Raw genomic sequence first — 22,412 nt, forward strand, 5'->3', positions numbered from 1 at the left:
CATTAAAGACAGGAAAAAAAAATGGTATCGTACTATCAATCACAGAAAAATGCACACACTCACACTAGTGTAGAATGCACAAATTACTAAGGCCATAGGTGGGGGATAGCTTACAGACAAATTGGTATTTTTTTGTTTATCAATCAATATGATGTTTTGTCAGGCTCGGTGTGAGTACAGATGTGAAGCCCTTCCTCAAGACATCAATTCAGTCTTGAGCACATTCAGTTAAGTTGAAGTACAAGCAGCTGAAAGACGCTAGCTGTTTTGACAGAATGTACTGTAAAAGGGCCGACTGGACAGTTGATGCACTGTACGACCACAGTGAAACGGATCACTCAACCTCGTTTCAATATTGTGGATCAGTCTGGAAAACGATCTCCCTCCATCGTATTAATTTAAAATAATTTACTTTCCATTTACTGTGGGGTTTATATTCAAAAGTACCACAACAAATATTGTTTTTAATTTAAAAATTGTTTGGTTGTAAATTTGGAAGGAGGTCACTCACAAGCCCACAGAGTCCCAATCTAAACCACCATGCAAGTCATGTTTCATCATTCCCTCTGATATGACCCATAGGACTTTAATTGTTAAGGTTTTAAAAGAAAAACACACACCTCATTAAAATCACATTGACATAAGTATTGAGACCATTTGCTATGACACTTTAATGGGCTTCTCTCCATTTGAGATGTTTCTATACCAGTGACATATTCAATTGATTGGTCATTATTTGGAAAAGGCATGTACAGAAAGGTCTCACAGGTCTGAGCTCTGCAGAGCTCAGAGACAGGATTGTGTCAAGGCTCAGGTCTGATCACACAGTTTGTAACATCCAGGCATCCTCCTATTTGGTTATCTTCTTAATGATCTGGTCTGGCCATCTCATGGGTCTGCTACTTGGTATGGGTTTTTGGTGCTCAAAGACCTGCAAGGAAGAAAAAGTGTTCTCTTCTGAACACTATCTCGTTTGTTTTCTTGGAATCTTGAAAAAGTACTTGTTGGAGCAACTAGAAGAACTTAATGAGCAAAGCAGAGGAGAAGAAAGATTCTTCTCCTTTTGTTTTCAAGTACAACCTCTCCAAGGTCTCAGCTGTGCAGGCTGTATATTTTAAAAGCAGCCTCTTCACATCTGAATAGCGTCATTATTTCTTTTGACAGTGGTTTGGGATGGGCAGCAGGAACTGCCGCTGTAGTTTCAGTTCTTTTGTTTGGAGCAGAACAAGGACATGGTTAGAGAAAAACGGCCATTAATGTTTTTTCTTCCATAAAGCTCTGAAAGAAGGGAGGGGGAAAAAAATAAAAAATCAAGTTGGACATGTCACCAGCTGCTGCTTTAAAAACATATTACATAAGGTGTAGCTTAAAATGTAATTAAGCCTTCTTTTTAAATCTTGAATCAATTAGTCATCACATTATGGCTGGTGGAAAACTAGAGCATGTTTCTTGTGTGCGAGAACCTGTCTCAATACATTCTGTCACTGCAGCATGTCTGTGGGCCAGAGGGTGTTGAAAATACAAGTGTGAACTCATGCAGTTAGCACATGCGAAAGTCTAAGTCAATCAAAATCAGAGATTTGCCTCATAACGTACTACTTTATTTAATAAAAACAGCTGTGAACATGTGGCATTGTGAAAGGCTGGTTGGTCCTGTGAACCTCTTATGTCTAAGCGTAACACATCAGAGCAGGACAGATACTGTACCAATGCTACATACTCCTTCGCCATTATCCACAGACTTGAACACCGACACACATCACCCACAAACACACCATGAGTGTATTTGCCCACTTCTCAAATGCATCTTTCATTTGAGCCCTAATTCTCTTGCAGGTGACAGAGACACGAACGGGGCCACTGGGATGCAGCAGCTACGACAATCTGGACTCAGTTAGCTCAATCCTTCTGCAGAGCCCTGAGAGCAAGCTTCACCTGCAAGGTAAACACACCCAGCCTACCAATATATACCCAGCAATGTTGGATAGAACATACCAGTAGGGTCAAACTCCATTGAGGCCTGTAAAATAACAGAGATCTTATGTCATATGTGAAATGCTCATAGGTGGACTACGGAAATGGTTTGTGCCTTCTGAGAAATTGAATGTCAATGCATTTTTTAATTGGGGCTAGGACAGGGATGGATCTGCTTCCCTATCCCCTCCGGGGATTGTGATACGATTCTCTGGTTGTGGATGTGTGCTCATGTTCTAACGTGATCGTGTTCTTAAGTTGCTATTAAGGCTTTGATCAAAGACGGGCCTAAATTCAAACCTGTCGCGTGAACTATGCAGACTACTCAGACATTAAAGCAGAAACTCGCACTCCACATGCAAGCATAAGGTATAATCAGACAATTACAAACAGCATACAAAAGAGGTAAATATTAAAGTTAAAGTCTGACTTCTTTTTCCTCACTCAGGCTTCTATCTCAACACATACAGCAGATGAATCATTTTTTCTTCCTCCAGAATGAATCTACTAGCATTTCACTCATGGATCACACATCAGTGGATTCAAAGAGCAACGTTTATCCATTAGTGGTTATGTTCTTTTAAGCAAAAATAATTCCTTCTTAAAACATTGACACAAGTGATAATTAGCCTAAGAGAGGGAATGGCTCGTGGTGACAGTCACCCAAGGGAAAAGAGATGATGAAAGTCTGCGTCACCGTGGTCAAGTGTTTGAATAGAGTGATTGGTTCTTTGATTTATTCCAGTTTATGCAGGTTATTAAGACTGGTTTGAGAATCACAGAGGCATATTTTCAATCCAGTCCCTATCACGCCACCCCATCCCCCCTCCCTCCCCCCCCTCCCTCTCTTCCTTTCCGCAGTGAAGGAATCATTACTGGAGCTCTAAAAACCAGAGAACTAAGTGGTTTGTCAAAGAAACACTTTTAAGTCCTTCACTGCCACTTACTCAAAAAAGGACTATAGGTTTTGAGAAAAGCTTTACCGTCATGCTCCAAATGTATTAGCCTTGTGCTTTGAAGACTGTTTTGTCACCAGATTGATAGATGACAGGCCTGGCAAAGATCCTCTCTTTTGGCCTGATAATAGCTCCAAAAAGAATCAAAAGCTTTTTTTTTTGCTTTTTTTATGATCGGTTTCCAGCTTAGAGTTGTGCATTATAGGCCATATTATATAGGTGTGTCTGTTTGTGTGGTCAAAGGGTGAGGGGAGGTGTGGAGAGTTCCCCCTTTTAGTGTTCCCCTTATAGTGTGGTGAGCAATTATGGTTTCTGCCTTAAATTAGACAGGCAGCTGATGGTGTAACTTCAGTCACAGTGCTCTTCAAAGTAATGGCACTTCACACAGCCCATGGAGTGGCGTTATAGTCAATGGAGGGCTTTCTGAGGTCTGCGCTGCTCAAATATATTTCTAATGAGATCCAATCATTTAAGCCACCCTACACTTTACGTTCTGTTATGAACACAACAAAACAGTTAGTTCTTTTCTCTCAGCCAACTGCGCACTTTTCAAAAATCAAGCAAGGCGTGTGCATTAGAAGGAATTTTGTGCTGTGCCTGTAAAATCGCCATTAAGTTCAATCCAGTCGGCCTTAGAATCAGTGTTATTTTTCTGACTCTGCTGAGAAGTACATTGCTTTTTATTCTTGATCATTAGGCGTCTCTGCTTTTGAAAAATATGCACTTACATTAAGATACATAAGGCGATGTCCATGGGCCATTTCTCCCCCTCTCTGTGTCAAGCAAACAAGCAGATGACAGAGAAACACAAACATGGCCTTTACTTTGATATGTTTATCAGTACTGCCAGCATCTAACAACATTTGGAATTTCAAAATGGCATGCAGTTCGGTCATACAACATAGGAGGGTGTATTTGTTGTTTGTGTGCGCCTATAGAGGTTATATACATTTTCAAAAAATGAACTTATTTTAAAGTTAGTAAGTCTAGTTCTAGTCTAGTTTGGTTGCCAGCGTGTTATATAATTCTCTGTAGGTGATTGCCAATGAGATCAGAGGTGGTTACAAGAAAATAAGGGTGAGTTAGAATTGCAGCAGAATATAAAGTTTGAATATCTCAGTATCACAGACAATGTTTTAAATGGAGTATGGAGCCCTCGACAAGACTGATGCTTCCTCACCTCCTTTTTACAAACAGTCAGTCCATATGGCGTCACATTCAAAGTTGTAGACAGAACCCTACATTAGAGGGTAAGTTGTGAAACTCACTTTACTGTAAGCTGTACTCAGCCCATGATGCATTTAGCTATACGCCATACATTATGTTCAATTAAGTCTCCCTTTTGGACATGAATGTAGAAATGAAGGCAGAGACAGTCTGAATAGAGCACAGGAATGATTTATTAGCATAGTAAATATAAAGAGGGCTAGAGCTAAGTTGGGATGAACAAGGTGCTGAGGAGAAGGGTAACTGGAGTGGAGGCTTGTAAACAATAGCAGAGTTCTGGGCGAGGCGGATGCACACAAGGGCAAGAACAGATGAAGTTCAGGCACAGGCAAACAGGAGTTAGTCTGGATCCAGAAAGACAGCAAACAAAGACAATGCAGTGACACAGGGAACTTGGTTTTGCAGGGTTACTTCAAAGGTGAACAGACAATCTGGCGGAGGAGTGGAGTAGAGAGCCAGGGTACATATACCGAGATTTAACGAGGTGATGATCAGGAACAGATAGGAGAACCACGCCCAGCTCATCCACACACACAAACACACACAGAGACAAAGTGGGGACACACAGAAAATACAAGAAAGGGGAACACAGACAAGCACAATGAACTGTATGTTTAAAATGCAATCAAAAATTCTTCATGCTATAATGATTTGTCTATTAATCGGAGCATCTGTGTCTAGAACAAGTATGGACAGGAAGTGTGGCTCTGATTTCATCTTTCTTGTGTAAAACCACACAATCTCTGTAGGGAAATATCAAAGATGCACTGACCAAAGGAATATTTTTGAAAGTAGTTGGATAGAACATTTTTTTCCACAGCATGTGTGCTTTCATGTAGGTCCAGTGTAGATAGATAAGTCACTCTATAACTAGACTGTCAGACCCTCATGGTGGGGCGAACACTGCTTTTAGAGAGATGGGAGAGAGAAGAGCTGACGTGATTGGCCATGAATGATGCCAAACCCAATGATTATGTACACTAGTATGTACAATGATGGATTCTTATGATCTCACACCACTTTCTGAGTATTCCATCCATATTCTGCAAAAAGAAACACCACAAGTGAGCTGCTGCACACTGCACTTTAAATCCCTGGAACCCCCAGGTCCCAAGCTGCAAATGCTTCCTCTATTTTGCTGTGTTTCCAATTTAACTGATGAAGTGTTTGGAATTGAAATGGAGTTTGATAAGTGAATGTGACCATTGTTTGATTAGAAAAGCTTATACACTCCAAAGAGGTGTAAAGTACCATTTCAGCCATGTGTGTTCACATTTTCAATTTTTTTTCCCTTTATCTGAGGGCACTTAGAAAATGTAGGCTGCATATGAAAATAATTACATGTTAATGGATGGAGGTGTATGGAACAACTTGTGAACCTCCATAATGGCTCTCAAAGCGGCTTGATCATCTTTTTATTCACACAAAGCACAGTTCTACTCTCTGGCTGACGTACTGTATCCTAGCCCCCTAAAAAGAAAAAAACCAAAATAACAGCAGTGACATCACTGTCTCCTTTGACAACGCACCACAAATGGACTTCACAAACCGTCCCAGGAGGAGGCCGACACTGGCTGAGTCCAGGACTGCTCTAATAAAGCACTAGCAGCTCTCAGCACATCTAATGAACACCCGCCATGTGGCTCATTTTCAAACGCCTGTTGACCTTTTACCAGACAATTAGCTAAAATGCAAGGTTTTGGTATTTAAACTGTGGGGAGGAGTTACATGTGGCTAGTGCATAAGATCACAAATCACTGGCAGCACTGATGTAACATATAGGCCCACCATACAGAATTTAATTTGAAATATAAATTTACATTTTTATCATAGTTACAGATCTTTTTGTTAAGCCTTCATTCCAATGTTGAGGTCTGAAGATAGATTTAACAACCCACCTATATAAAAAGCTACTGTAGATTTGTTTTCTCTCAGGTGATATCCACCTGTTTATTCTGTCCAAGTGCACATGAAAAAATAAACACACTGATCTTGTTTTGCACGACTCCAAGGTGCTCAGCCACCTCATTAAACTGAATTTTGGTGCATTCAATCAATAAAGCACTGAGAGGAAATGCACACTTTCCCTTGGAGGTAACAGCAGACAGATAGATACAAAAACAGTTGAGGGGAGCTGCACTTTATTTCTATACACATACTTTCTTGTTGTTGCTTTTTTTGGATGAAAAATCCTACATGTACACATCCATAGTGACTGTGCTGCTTTACACAGATGCTTAAAATGAGTTCACAGGACAATCAGCATGAATCACAGACACAGTCACTAGAGAGGTTATTCATAAGTGTCCGAATCAGCTAATGCAAAACCAGTAAAATCAATAAATTAAATTAAATGTATTCTGTTTGTTTTTTATATTGACATAATAGATTTAATTGATGTTGATTGCATTAAACCAGCAAATGAACGCAGGAACATGCCTCGGTAGCACTTGGTTTGTTCAGGCATGAATAAAGAAAGAGCTGCTGGAGTTTTCACATGCCCTCACTTGTGCTGTTCATTCATGTATTTGTGTCTGAGCTTTCACAGAATCACTGTTTAATTTGAAGTTTTTCAAGGCCTGTCCTGAATGAATGACCTCTCTATTGAACTCTATTTCTATGAATGCCCTGTCAGCTCACTGATTTGAATCACCTGTGCGTCACACACGCACACACACACACACATGCATGCTGCACAGCTTCACTGCCCTGTAAGCACTCCCTTTGTGATTGGTTGAAATTCTCCTAACTGAATAAACTTAATAAATCTTCTAAATCTTTTGAACCCCAGTTGTGTTAGTTGAAGGATTTACAGTGAAAAAAAATAGAAAAACAAAGCCGACATTCTGGAGATACATGGTTTTCACAGGACACTATGTCACCCAGGTGAATTGTGCTTTTGATTCACAGGAGGAACAATTGTTGATTCACAAAAATAAAAAAAATTGAAAAAAAGATTGCATCCTTGCCATAAAAGCACATCTCTGCCCTCTTTGCTCTGGTTTATTTAAACAAACATGTTTTGACAAAATGTAGAAACGAAGGTCTGTGCTCATTGAATTTCTCCCTCAAGTCTCCAGATTCATTCTTTTTCTCATTTATCAACATAGGAAAATAAAGCAGCAAAAAGGTTTTAGCTTTCAGCCTGAGGCGTCTTCAGCTAACTAAAATATTTGTGAGACAGCTAGACACATGTAGCATACCTAACCCTAACCCCAGCTGAGATGGGATACCCAGTAAGCGCAGCATGCATTGTCATCTGACTGAAAATAACGTACACAAAAAAGTTTTTTTTTTTTTTACTTTCCCACCTCCATTATTCAGGTTTTTATGGCAGTTCCATGTAGCCTCTATGTATTTTCCTCTGCTGTCGGCACAAAGATTGGATGAGAAAGTGTTTTTCAGACAGGCTGTCTAAATCACCACCAGCAAGGGAATGAAAAGATTGCGAACAAATTCTGGATTCTACTTTTAGAGAGTGCAATTGCATATTCGCTTACAGTACAGTTTCATGCACATCACATTTGTGTGAACCAGATGGCATGTCAGACTGGTGTGTGTGTGTGTGTGTGTGTGATCTCCCACCTTGCTGGAGCCATTTCTGGCAAGTCAAGATCGAACCACGTAAGGAACTTTTCATCACAGTGTCAGTTAACAATTAGGTTTTTTTTCCTCCCAAGTTTTGCGTTTCTATTATTGTTCTTTTGGAAACTTTTCAACTTTTCACTGTGTGTTCCTTTAACTATTCCTTTCTCACACTTTTCGACCTATTTTCTTCATTTTTTTTTGTCCGTCTAGCTTTTCTGTGTTTAACTCTGCTTCCCATCAAAACATTGTGTTTCTCATATGGCCACTTGACCTGTTCTCTGCCTACGGCATGTTTTCGGTTTGTCTATACTCTAGGTTTGATACATACATCACTTTTAACATGTCATTTCTGGTTATCTTTGACCACTTGTTAAATATTGAACAAAAACACCCTTTATGTATAATTCTGCTGCGCCCCCGCCATCTTTTGGAAATGAATAAACTTCTAAAAACCTTGATCTAGACCAGCTATTTTAATTGCTTATGAATTAAATAAGGAGATCATATTAGTATGCAGCACCATGTAAGTTACAACAAGGATGCAGTAATAGAAAACCCACTCCATTTCATTCTTCTAATTAAACTTTTAATCGGGCCTTCTTCTTTCTCACTCTTATTTTTTCGCTCCAGACCTCAGCACTTTATCTACCTTGAGGCAAACATGTTACTGCAAAACTCCGGGTTGGAAAATGTATACACAAAATTGACTACAAGTCTGTAACTAGACATTTCACTGTTTTTTTTGTTTTTTTTTTTTTTTCCTGAAGTGATTGGGTTTAGTGTGATTAGCTTGAGAATGGTCTGAGACAGCTTCCTGGTTTGAATTAACATTCGAGAATATAAGCAAACTAGTGATTTTTCTTTCTGGTCAGATTTCTCCTGGAGACACTTTTGGCTGAATTTTTAAAAGGAAATGTTTCTTCTTCCTTTCCCCCCCTATTCTTTTCTTCTCACCCCTGTGGTCTGCTCTTTGTGAGCTGGCGGGGCTGCGAGCCACAGATAACACAATGCGGATATGACACTCCCTGGATATTCCCTCTGCTTTCACTTAGATTTAGATTAGAATGCTGTAGTGGAATCTGACATCAAGGGAGCTACCTATCAAAGACCAAACTCAGCCTGCTCCTCTCTCCCACAGTTTTGCTTTGTAAAATGTTTGGCAAATTAACCAACACCTTGTGCCTTTTGCCTTTTTCTTTTCTTTTCTTTTTTTTACTACCCCCCCCCCCCCCCCCCCCCCCCCCCCCAACAATGATCAGAATTAAAGATGGCACTGGAACATTTTTTTTTTTTCACATTAGATTTCATGCATGACTTAGCAAAGCTTTGATCTATTAAACATGAAACTTTCCTTTGGTCGAACTTAATATGACTGTAAAGGTTTTTTTTTCTTTTGCATTTTAGCATCTTTAGCTTCTGAGTCTGCTCTACAGTATATGCACCATTTTTACTGCCAGCCAACTGCAGCACTAGTGGGTAACAGAATGTGCCATTATGCCATTACCAGACTATTTGTGGACATGCAAGAGGAGCTCATTGATCCTGACCCTGTCACCCAACATAAATTACAGTTTAACCTTCCACACGCTGATGACTCTGAACATGATATAACTGCCCCGGTTTGTGTCTCAAATGATCAGCTGAACTGGACCAAAGGCAAATTCTGCATCCGTAGCCAAAATGCCATAAAAGCAAATGTGAACCCCACTCTTTTTAATGGATCCTGTGAATCATTGGAACACAGGCATTTTTCTTTTTTTAAAGAACTCTGGTTTGTTTATTCCTCAAGTTTAATCTGAATGAAAGATCCACACTGTTAAACTTTACTACAGTTTGGATTTATATACACTTTTGTTCTCCTACATTAATTTGTTCTTTATTTGTTTGTCCTCTCTCCAGGCTAAAGCTTAGGAACCCAACAATATTGGTTTTGGCTGGATTCTGCCTCCTCTGGGACCTGGAAGTAAAAATAGTTTATTGAGGAGTGTGAATTGAATGAAAGAGAGAATTAGCATTTGGTGGTTAAATTGTCAGGATTTTCATTGTTTACAGAAACTCTTGTTATACATGTACAGTACATTCCTAGGTGTAGGGAGACAGTCATTTTATTTTTATATTCTTTTCATATCCTTTTTTCCTGCCGTCTGTTAGTATTTCTCATTGATTGCCCAATTTGAATTGGTGGTTCTTTTTAGGGACTTTACAGTATTAGGATGAGGATTGGAATATTTTTCTGTGTGTAATTTGTGTATTGAAAATAGCTAATTGGCCACATGCATTACCTCGGCCAAAGAAAGATGAAAGGCCTGCACAAGCCATTACCTTGCAAGGACCCAATCACCTCCAATATGGCTGTCATAAATTAGCACCAAAACAAAAGCAAACTAATTTGCCTCTTTCAATCCACCGCCACATGCTTTCCCTCTTTTCTCTTCTCTCCAGTTTCCTGAAGAGCCTATCTTGGAAGAGCCATGAGCCTATCTTGGAAGATTTATGAATATGTTAGAATAGCCTGAGCCAACAGTTTTCAAAGTGGTGAAGTGAAAATAAATTAAACTGGCCCTGTAGGCAAGTCGTGCGGAGAGTGATGAATTAGATACTCATTGCTCTGTCGCTCGATGCCTGTCCCTCTTTTCAAGTGAAAAAGCTGCAAACATTACAGGGAAGACAAACAAACATACAGATCAATTAAGCTGTTTTTGAGGACGGACTTGTTGAGAAATTGATTTGAAGGCTCAAGTATATCAGTAAACACAGCGTCCTTGGTTACCAGAGAATCGTTTGCAGTAGAGAAGTCTTTGATGAAAAACATGGAGAGCAAATGTTGGAAGAGCAACAATAAACACACAGAGGCCTTTTTTAATCATCTTTCTCTCTGACGCTCTCTTTAAGCTCTGCGTCACACAAGAAAAAAAAGTCAGGCCTTTTTCACAGTTTCTCTTTTTTTTATACGAACACGGACGGAGACACTATAAAACCAAACCATCCAAATTTATGTGATCATAGTTAAGAACGGGGTAAATCAGGCTGTGTGCCATGGATTGTGATAATGGTGGACTGGAGTTATTGAACCACCTTTTGGCCAGATGGAGGCCTTTATGAAAACATGCTTTTTTTCCCTTTTTTTTCCTTTTTCTGGTTGCTCAGAGAACTGATAACACTGGATCATTTTCAAGATGGATGGCTGCACACATTTTTTCACTTCTCTCTAACATGCTGAAACCCCAGTACCTGATGAAATCTTTCCATGTTGACCTGCAGGTCAGCTTTCAATTGGAAGTGGTCAATCAAGAGTGAGTTTCCATTTGGACCAGCATGACCATAAATCTCCTTTTTTCCCTTCCCCTTTTTTGCCAGCTGCAGGCTGCCATTTCTGCAAGTGCCATGGTTTTCCACTTGCTCTTTTTTCTCTGTCCGACAGACTCTCTTTCATCAATTGATTGGGGGTTTCTTTACTTTTCCGTGCTTTGTATTTAGAATGATCCTTGCAGTTTTGAGATCTCACCAGCATAAACTGTTTTTTGCACAAACTTTATGTAACGCAGGACCTGAATTATTGATAAATCAATCTCATGCATCATTTTGGTGTTGTGCCACGGCACAATTAAATAAGTCGTAATAGCCTATAAAACTTTAGTATACCATAAGCCCAGTATTAAAAATGTGTAAATACGTCCTCTGCAGTTGACTAAACCTATAATATATGTAAGCATTAAAATGTATTTATGTTTTGAGAGGCAGCTGAAAATGATGTGTTTATGATGCTAGTAAAATGACACACAGTTTCCTATATTTGACAATTTGAGTGACATGTTGCCACACAAGCCTAAAGTGGCCTTGAAAGCTCTGCACATCGCAACTTAAGAAAACACATGCAAGTTCAGAAAACATCTTCATCAATTTGACAGCACATGCGCCGCAAATACACGCAGCACAACCGAATGCATAAATGCACTGCAAGTAGCAAAGACGACAACGGAAGTGACAAGTGCAATATTATCTGAATACATGCACACATTTCTGTGTTTGGTTCTGTGGTGTGTATTTGCAGCGCATGTGCTGTCAAATTGATGAAGATGTCTTTTGAGTTTTCTTGTGTTGTGTCTCATTTGCAAGCTGCAGCGTTGAGCTCGCAGGGCCACCGTACATAGCTAAATAGGCAACGCATAAGCTCTACTGTAGCTTGTGTAATGTTTGGATCTCAGTTTGTGGTTACTGCACAACAGCTTGTTTATGATTCAGCAGATTGTTCCATTTTTTAGGAAAGTGCAAAGCAAACATGCGCTTTCCAATACACATAGATTAACATTATTTATGTATTTAGGGATGTTTGATGTAATTTCTGTGATAAATCTGGGCTTTTGATCTGAGCCGTGCACACAGCACATCTTGACACTTTGAGGGCAGTTGTGTCTTTTCTCACTGAAATGGAAATGTCAGAGCTTGTCATACGTCTCTCCTCCCCTCTCCAGGGTTCTTGTAAAACATGTGATTTCTGCAAGAGCCTGCAAAAGGGGTGTGTATGTGTGCGTGCGCGTGAGCGGATGTGTTTCTGCGTGTGTTGGCGTATTTGTGTGTGTGAGTGTGTGTGCACATGAATGCGTAACAGTCGTACAATCTCACAAGCCAAGGCCCTAGTGCTACTGCTGTGCTGGGACACATGGCAACACATGATGAAACAGCTTGAACAGTGCGACTGAAGAGCACGAGCAGCCAACAGCAACCACATCTCTAATTACATGCTGAAGCTATCATCTTGTAACACAGCTAATATCCAGCACATTTTGACTATCTCCCAAATTTCAAAATAAAATTAGTACCTTGAAATTGCATACTGTAGACATGTACTTTGAAGGCATCATTCTCAAAAAAAAAAAATGCTGATGTCCTGCTGTGTTCTTGTGCACAGGGAGGGGAAAAGGAAAAGTAATCACGAACTTAGTTTTCCTCTAACTCCACTTGTGTGTCTTTGTGTCCACTGTACAACACAACTGGCAATAAGTCAGCACCATGGAGAGCTCATCTACCGCTCCAAACTGCCTGCCCTCCTCAATCCAGCAACTGCTTCAACGTGCAATTTCAGCGATTCCCTTTTTTTCCCTCAGGAGGCAGGAGCAGGCAGTCTTGAATGCCAATACAATTTTTATATGTAATTTATGCTTTTACCATGATTACTGCACCTGCATCTTTGCAGCTTTTTTGTGTGAACAATGAGCAGGGTTTCTTCAAAGCTATATAGGGATATTGTGTGAAAGGCATTGTGTTTTGCGAGTCTTTCTGTTGCGCACAGATACAGTGTGTTCTATCACACATGCATATGCAAGCACTCGTGTTTTAATATGTTCTAGGAAATTGGATTTTCCATTTCTCTGTTGTTTTGCTGTTCCGAATCCATGCATGTCTAAATATTCATGTACCATAAAAAATCCCCCAAAACTACACAGAAAAAAAGACTACTGCACTAAAAGGCATGAGAGTATATCTAAGATAGAAACACAGAATAAATACCAGCAACACTTGTCCTACACGCAAATGCTTAAATAAGACTGTGATACAGTACTTTGAGTCGACAGTCCTGTCTGACAACACAAGCTGCTGTCTTCCAGAGTGCTTAGAACACTTATGATAATCTACGATAATCTACTCAGCACAGACACAGCAGCACATTATCCATTTGAATGCTAAGTACACCTCATTCAGAACTTTAAAAAATGCTAACATATTCGGAGACCTGAGAATAGCTCCAGTGGAACATGTTATTCTCTGTCAGGCCCAACACACACACACTGTCAGAGACCTAAAGCGATTTATGCAAAGAAATGAAAAGTGGATAAATAGCTCCTTTAGCTGCACCTTTACCTCATAGTTGAGAAGGAGGAGCACTCATGTGAAATGGGCCAACGCAGCAAATCTTAAAACTATATGCCCCTACTGTATTAAGTATCCAGGGATCAGCAGGGCAGACTGGGCAGGCCTGGACTGAGGAGAAAAAGCAGTCTTCCAGTTCAGAGTTCTTTGGTTCTGTATCATGGCTGTAACGATAACCTCCAATGGTAATTTAATGCCCCCATTGAAGTAATGCACTTTATTGCACCGGTGGATTAAGTAATGATTATTTTGCGAAATTGCGGCCACACAATGGTCAATTAATCTTTAATGAAACTGTAACTTATGAGGCGGAGCGTGGCATTGCAATAAGCAGGCAACTGCTTGCCAAGGCAGTTACAAGCCTCAGTTGCGGCCTACACTCTCCATCTATCACCATGTAAAAATAGAGCACTCTAGAAAGACACATAATGAAAAGGCAAAGTCACAGTCGCAGACTCTCAGTTTTCTGCATTCATGGAATGTTTGAGGGCCTATATCCTCCAGCGTACGTGAAGAAAATATATCAGCCTCTGATGTATGCAATGAGATTAACTGCCATTTTGAGGTGCTATTTATTTAGAGCAAGCCAGGCATAGGGGTTGCAGAGAATTATGTGCACTGACAGAGCATGAAGTTGGAGGTTATCAAATGGCTGCACGGGAATTCCAATATGCACCTTTCATTTCATCAGTAGCTCTTTAATGATGGTAAGTGCAGCTCCCTTCTCCAATATCTAGTGTTTTCCCCAACAAATACCTGCCTCAGAGTCACATAAACTCTAGCTTTATAGTCCAATCATTCTCAGTGTTTTCACATGTTACTGCACAAACATGGCAAAGCTGGAAAAGTCACAATGATAAATGTTTTTTACTCTGATTAGGTTCTCATTTCATTTTTGGCCCGAGGGCTCCAATTCTCTTACTCATTCCCCAGTGCACTAACAAATGTTGATGGATTTACTTTTATTGCATGACATCATTTCTATACCAGAGTGGGTGGACAAGACATCAAATCTCCAATAGTTGCGTACATGCTCAGTGGGAGAATGTCCAGGAGAGCAGAAGAGGTGAAGAAACAGGAATGAGGAGAGGGGATCGATGGAGTCAATGGGAGCCAAAGGATTATGAGGAAGGGAGGGGGGTAAGGCGATTCAAGGGGCATGCGCACGAGTGTGGCGGGAGTAGGAGTGACTGTAATAAAGTAAGACAGACAAGATGTGTACAGAAAACAGAGACATTAGGAGGTAAGAGAGAGGGAGGCATAGAAAGAGAAGAGGGGGAGACATAGTGGGAAGAAGAGACTGGAAACAAGAGATCGCAGGAGTGATAGTACTGACCCGTGTGTCAGTATATCAAATGGTTCCCTCTGCAATATCCCAACACAAATGCATTCATATATAGCAAAGAAAAAAAAGGAATATGTGTGTTGATAGGGTTAGGTAGGTATGGTTAGACAGAATAGAGAAAGAGGGAGGGCTGAGGCACTCTGTGTTATTGTGCACCCGGCCGCTGGCACCAGCACTGTCAGTGAGCAGCGTTGATCCGTGAACTTGCCATCTGGATTCTCCCACAAATCACATTAAAGTTTCAAGCCCAGGAATACATCAAGCTAAATGAATATTGGATCCAGGGGCCGCAGACAGGCCTGATGGAGAAAAAGCCCTGTGCAACCCAACTCTTTTGTGGTCAGACATGATCTATCCATCCCCTTTACTCCCTCCATCCCTCCCTCCTTCTGTTCCCTTCATCACTGATGGGCAGTGGTTCTGATGAGGTGTGGAAAAAGAAGGGAACTGACTTAGATCTAAATAAAGGTATGATGATGTTATAGTAATGGTTGTTTAGTATAGAGAACATTTGCACAGTGGGGAGTGTAAATGCAGAGGTGTTATTTTAAGTTTAATTTATATAATAATTAAAACATGACTCAACTATTGAATTTAACACTGACAAACATTGCTGGGTTAACAATAACGCAATCACAGTATATCTCAATCTCCTTCAAAGGCAGTTTCCATGACGCTCGGTGGATGTTTGTCTCCAGAGCCTAATCTTTGCATATACTGCATTAAATACCAGCATTCCCTTTTAAATTGCGCACATGTGATCGGTTTAGCCAATAATTGCCACATGCATAATAAGAGATACCGTTTTAATGCATGACAACGCCCTGAAAATGATTCATGTGTATAGTATGGAATTATACGCTTACTTTCCCTTTCATTTCAGCAGCATTATGTTGATTTTGCATAAATGGATTCCTATTTTCACCTTTGGGTGAAAACAATACGTGAGTGGGGGAAATAATGCAATCATTCATCATTCAATAACATGTGAAGTTCTGGTTCCTGGTTGCATATTTTTCTGCTGAAGCACTGTTTGTGCTCGAGTAAACCTATTAAGAAAATATTGCCTCGCCAAGATGCTGTTTCATACAACAAGGAAAAAATCTATTTAGTTCTTTTCCAATCCAGTGGCTTGTAGAGCTAGGGATTTATTTTCCCAGGCCTGGACTGAAGAGAAAGCCTTTACTGTTAGCTCTCCACGCTTCAATTCTATGAGATCCCCAGAGTGAGATATGGATTGGCTCAGAGTCTAAAAATTATTAATACCTTGTCGGTGTTGAGAGTGAAGAGGTACTCTGAGCGTCAGCTTCAAATTGGACTCCAGATTACAAAACCAGTGATTGTCATTAGTGTATAATTAGCAGCATCCTGCAAGAACGAAGCAAATACAAGCATCAACACAGTAAAAAAAACAAAAAAAACATCAAAAAATAAGAAAATAAAAAATAAACCAGCACAGCACAAAACAGCAGGCATCAATCACTGTTATAGTTTGTCACATCATGAGTGACCCACCACAGAAGAGACAGCTCAAGTTGAACACAGCTTTTAGAAAAATAAATGAGAGCTTATAACACAAAGCAATCTTGGAAGGGCAGTCAACCATTTCACAGCCACTCTTTCGCATTCTGGAAACTTCTTCACACACACAGTGGACCCCCCACTTTCTGACCCCATTCGATGATGTTTATTATACCGTTAAAGATATACTGTTTATGTTGTGTTGTGTGTGGTGAACGCAAATATATGATTTGCCTGTTTTCTTGGTATTCTGCACATTTTTCTGATGATTTTTTTTTCATTAGATCTTGTTTTGAGCTTTTCTAAAGACATAAAAATCAGATATAGGGTAAAAAAGCATGACAAACGCGCTTTTCTGATTTCTTCTGTGTCCAATTGCTTCATCGATTTTCAATGTGAAGAAAATTGAACAAGCACTTTTTTCTTCAATTATGCTTCATATCATATTCTATAAGGTTTTCTTTTACATGCACTATCATTATCCTCCACTAAAACCTCCTATTTTCCTTTGTTGCAGGTCTTCAGGTCATTTTCCCAGAATACCTGCAGGAGAAATTTGTCCAGTCAGCTCTAAGCTACATTATGTGCAATGGAGAGGGAGAGTATGTGTGCCGTAACAACCAGTGCATCTGCCAGTGCGCCGAGGAGTATCCCCAGTGCAACTGCCCCATCACTGACATCCAGATCATGGAGAACACCCTGCTGGGGATGTCTGAGTCATGGGCTGCCTCTTATAAAGACTTTGAGAACTCTGGTAAGACATAAACTTCTACAATCTTTATTTACCATGATGATTATGTAAACAGTATTCGAGAAACAACAATTGCAACTGCATTTAATTTACTTGTGTAGCGTTTTTTTTGTTTGTTTGTTTTGATTTGTTTTTGTAGAAGGGACCAATTCCTATTATAAAACTCTGGCAGTTAAGGTCATCTCATAGTCTTGCAGTTTTCTTTGTGCTTTCTTTGTGCTTTAAATAAACATGTTTCATAATCTGGCATCTTAGATCTCTCTTGCTCACAGACAAATCTACATAATTAATAGAAACCAAAGCTTTTCTGCAGAAAGAAGGTGTGAAGGTCAAGGTACATGAATCTGCAGAGAATGTTCCCACACTAAATACAAGGGTTCAGTTCCTGTTTCAGACCAGAGATAAACATTGATTTCCTCATGTCTAATATGCATTGTCAAAAAAAAGAAAGAAATGTAATTGATGTACAGTATAGAGATTTGTTGTGCATAATATATAACAAAGACAGATTTCATAATGTCAAATGCTTGAATGTCATGGCAAGTAATAGTCTCCCCTATGCAAATTTTTCGCTGAATGCAAATGCAGACACTACAGGGGACAGCAGAATACTGGGCAGGGTGAGGACAAGCACACAACTGTGCCCAGCTGGTACATGGCAAGGCACCTTGCTCTATGTATTATTGATGTGATATACAAGTGTCCCAATAAAACCTGCCAGCAACAGATAAATATATTTATGGCCCATAGAGAAGGAAAGTTAATGCGAGTCATGGAGGTCACTGAGTGCAGCACATCTGTGAAGGGGTGCTTGAAAATGAAGTGCATGTAAAGAGGCCAAAGAGGGATTTATTTAAATATATAACTGGCCTGAACTGCAGGTCCAAAATGCAATTTACACACTAACCAAAAGAAGAAATAGAGGAATCGATAGCTCTCTTAGTGTCAGAGAGTCTGTGTGGGGGGTGCTTAACCAAAGTTTTAAAGCTTTGTCTTTAATTTAAAGAACGGACAGCACAATTTCCTTGATTTATATACTTATAGCAGATCTAAAAACCTTAGAATATAATATTGTATTCTATAATTCACACTATGTGCCTGTAGGTGCATGTAAAAACGGGGGTGATAATAAATTCAACACGTACTTACTCCAGAGGGATGTGCTGTGGACTTGCCAAATTGACATTAACAGCTTTTTATGTTGTGTGTGCCATGTGTGACTGTATAGTGATGTTTTTTTTCTCACCTCAGCCTACTTAGCATTCCAGTGACTCACTATGATTACACCAACGTTGGAGTGGGGCTTTAATGTCTTAAGTGGAGTACAGTACGTTGGCAAAGTCAGCACTGATATGAGGTCTTTATACAGGGGTGGTGGTGGTCGTGAGGGGGGGCTCACACTTATGATTGGGCAGGTAACCACTATTATTACCAAAGTGAAATGCTAAGAAAATGAGATACATGCTGTCAAGAGACTTTTCTGCTGCACATGGTAATTATGTTCAGAAGCTCCTCTACAAAGACTCCTGGTTTTCTCTTGGGAGAAACTTTTGGCCTAGTCTGTTACTTTTAAAAGGAAGGAAAAGAGGTGGTTTGATTTATCATGACTGATATTAGCATCCTCCACTCCCACAGATAATGTGCATGATTTCCCACTGTAGTGAAAATTACCACATGTCAGCTGGATGTTCTTTTGACTTTTTTTTTTGGAAAAAGTACTAGACACCTCAAGATTGCTAGATAGTCTGATTGGTTTGGTGAGTGGAGTGCTACATCCTTTTCTTTCCCTCTTCATTTTTTTTTTTTTTTAATGTAACATTTTGTGTTGCATAGTTACAACATAAATGTTGATGGTGACTGAGTGGAGTATGGGTATGGAGAGGCAACAAATTGTGATGTAATGGCACACGGGGCGAAGTGGAGTTACACTGAGAGCTGTAATCTTTAGATAAGGTGTTCTGGGTGACTTGTGATAAGAGTCATTCAAGGAGACTGTGTGGACTCTTTGGAATCTGTGTCATGGAAGGGGATCCTTAAAGGCTTTAATGCTTATGTGAAAGGACTTGGCAACTATTGACCTGGCATTGGGCAGCGACTTGATAATGGATTTTTCTTTTAGTGAGGGGAATCAGATAATTCAGAATATTGGGCACAGAAGACACCCGGCTTTTCGAGGATAAGGGAGAAGGCGGTGCTTGACATCACTGAAAACTGGGTGGAGGAATATGGCAAGTTGAAAACAGGGGAGGAGAAAGAATCTGGCTTCTTTTGAAGAAAAAGGGGAAGGGAACTTTTGACATGCCTGGAAGGAGAGTGGAGGAAATTCTGACATTTCTCGGCTGCGGCTGAGAAAGAGCTCTGAGCTCTGTGGTTAATGCTGTTAAACTGTCTTGCATAGGTCTGTAGGCGGGTACTGGCATACTGTACAGGTCTTTACATGTCTTCACTATGAGGATCTGGGTGTGAAGAAGCTTCGCTTTCTCTCTGAGAGTATTTGTGTTGTCATTTCCTCCACAACAAATATTATTTACCCTTGGGGGTTTTATACACTGACATATATATATTTGACTGTGGACAAAGCAGACAAAATCTGCAGTCAAAGTAGAGGCTGTTGTATTGATGAGGCTACCTTTGAGCTTGACCGCTGCCATTGCTTAGGAGACATTTTCTGCATCTGCAATTGTTGACTTATTATTTCTAATGATGTGCTTAAATTTAAGACAATAATGAGCAACTCTGAGTCAGGACTCATTTAATTAGCGCTCCGAATAAAAGATTTCTTGTCCTTGTGCATTTTCTATTGGAGTTTCAGAAGCATCTTCACGTCCATTGTTGCTAAAAAGAATAATTGGAGTTAGTGTTGAAAACAAGGGTCAGCGAGCTGGGCTCACGCGTTGCCCAGGGAGGAGACAAGCACGAATGATCAGAGGCAGCGAGTGGAACACAAGGATAGTGATCTGCACCACTAAGAACAAATTTGCTGCTCCTCAACAAGTGTGTGGGAGTACGGAACAAGAGGGCATTTATTGCTCCCAAGGTCTTAATTCTCCCCACAATAGATGCAACTCGAACAAGTAAACCAGGTACATTCAGCTGGATGTTATGTGAGCAACCTGTGACAAAGGTGGGTCAGGAGGATTCTGGGTACTCACTGACCTCACGGCCCCGTCTGAAAATATAGAAATATACTTTCTTCTTTTCTCGTTTGTTTTGAAGTGAGAGGGATGTTGAGTCCCTGACCATTTTGTAGTGAACCACAGACAAAACTTTATTGATTATCACATTTTGCTCACAACAACAATTTTATGTCCTCCTGCCACATAAACTGAAAATGCATATGAAAGCACTTTCCTTTGCAATTATTTTCTTATTACATTGTAACCCCCTGTCTGCACAAACCTTTCTGAAACATCAAGAGAAGAGTGCAATGTACAATGCTTTATTTTACTATTATTTTTAATGGACTCCTATAATTATAGTCAATCTATCTGACTGCCTGCCTGCCTGTTTCTTTATATTACTTAAAACATGGGCTCTTTTAAAACACATAGACTGTCATATTGGTAGTTGCAGCATTACATTTTCAATAGATTGTTTTAAATAAATGTTTTTATTTTAGTTGGAGACTAGATGTTAACACATTCAAGAGTTTTGTCACACACCAGTGTGACTCCTGCGCACAATATGGTGCTTGTTTATAATTCTACCCAGGATGCTTTGTGAGATTATTGTTGAACAAATAAATGAGTGTTTGTTTGTTTGTTTTTTTCTAAAATAAGCCCACTCACAATTGTTTTCTTGCATACCCTCTTAATATCCATAGGTACATGCATTGTTGATTTCCCTATATTTTATTTGGGTAATTTTGGTCTGAAAACTTCATTGCAATTTACCTCTCAGACCAAGTCTTGCTTGGTCTTACTAAGAGCAGCAATATCCCCTTTCCCTAACTCAGCACTTTCTATGTATTAAAGTTAAATAAATCCACATTTTAATCTGCCACTTCTTCTGTCACACCACCACTTCCCCCTCCCACTTGGTGCCTGTATGTTTTGCAATCCGCCCTCACTCCATCTCTCTCTGTTACACAGATGAGTTCAAGTCCTTCCTGAAGAGGCTGCCCTCCACTCACTTCCTGCCCATCGGCAGTGTGCATCTCCTATGGGGCAGCGACTGGGACCTGCAAGCCCGCTACAGGCTCCTCCAGAGTTCCCTGGAGATTCAGCGGCTCAAGATCCAGCGCACCGCCCGCAAGCTTTTTGGCCTCAGCATCCGTTGTCACCACAACCCCAACCACCAGATGCCTAGGGAGAGGTGGGTAGAAATACGACCTCTACATCATGACGGAAATTGGATGTGGATTTACTCTGCAATATAAACCAAAGCTTTGCTTAGCCAAGTGCTGGAAAGGCAAATGTGAAAATGCATCCCACAGAGGAGCGATGTCTTTCAAGGAAATTTTTTTCTCTGAGATGATGTGTAGGGGTCTATATTGATTGTTAGCTCTTGAAGCATGCACAGTAACTATGTCATCCATTATATATTTCAACTTATGGTTCTGTTGTTTCTGTCCATCAAGTCAACTTAGTGCTGAGGCTTGCACATGCCTAAAGCACTCTTGCTCACTCTTGTATTTCATAGTGCAGTCTGAAAAGAAAATGTAGCTGTGGGAGTTTTCTTGATAGGTCATTGCACACATCTGTCACCACCTACTGCAGTTGCAGCTTAAGAGCCTTGCTGTGGATGTGCCATGGTGTCAGCACCGCCTGAAATGCCACGAATTTCCCCATTCGCTCTCGCAAATATCTGAAAACACTATGCAAAATATGCCATATAAGTTTCCGACTGCCACATGAAACACCCCTAAAACTGTTCCATGTAGGGGATGTCACCATGTAAATGGAATCTGAATCTGTAAAATATTCATTTAAGTGGTCTGAAAATGAGCAGTTGTGAACTGTCACTGACAGAAAAGGAGCACACCCACATTTGTGTGAGAGTTGGCAAAGGTTTATTCTGAAGTGTTATCAAAGAGCCGCAGTATGCGCTTCCTCTTCCATGGAGTACACATCAAGGGTGCCTGATGGCACTGGAAATAAGAGCAGCATGTTTATTTGCTTGCTTGTGTGAGACGGCTTTGCATCAGATGGAGGACTTGTTTGTTTTCATCACCACTGTGTGC

At 40.2% G+C, this 22,412-nt stretch overlaps 1 protein-coding gene across 1 annotated transcript in view; it reads left to right on the plus strand.

Annotated features, from left to right (window-relative positions):
- The window catches only part of brinp1 (bone morphogenetic protein/retinoic acid inducible neural-specific 1), a gene marked incomplete at both ends in the record, with an annotated part of 76,989 nt that overhangs the window by 45,660 nt on the left and 8,917 nt on the right, over nucleotides 1-22,412 (plus strand). The window contains 3 exons of the mRNA XM_083983298.1: nucleotides 1,837-1,942; nucleotides 16,997-17,233; nucleotides 21,322-21,544. Coding sequence (XP_083839424.1) covers nucleotides 1,837-1,942; nucleotides 16,997-17,233; nucleotides 21,322-21,544 — 566 coding nt within the window. The remainder of the gene's footprint in view (nucleotides 1-1,836; nucleotides 1,943-16,996; nucleotides 17,234-21,321; nucleotides 21,545-22,412) is intronic.

The sequence above is a fragment of the Trachurus trachurus genome, assembly GCF_905171665.1.
Source record: "Trachurus trachurus genome assembly, chromosome: 12".
Lineage (NCBI taxonomy): Eukaryota > Metazoa > Chordata > Actinopteri > Carangiformes > Carangidae > Trachurus > Trachurus trachurus.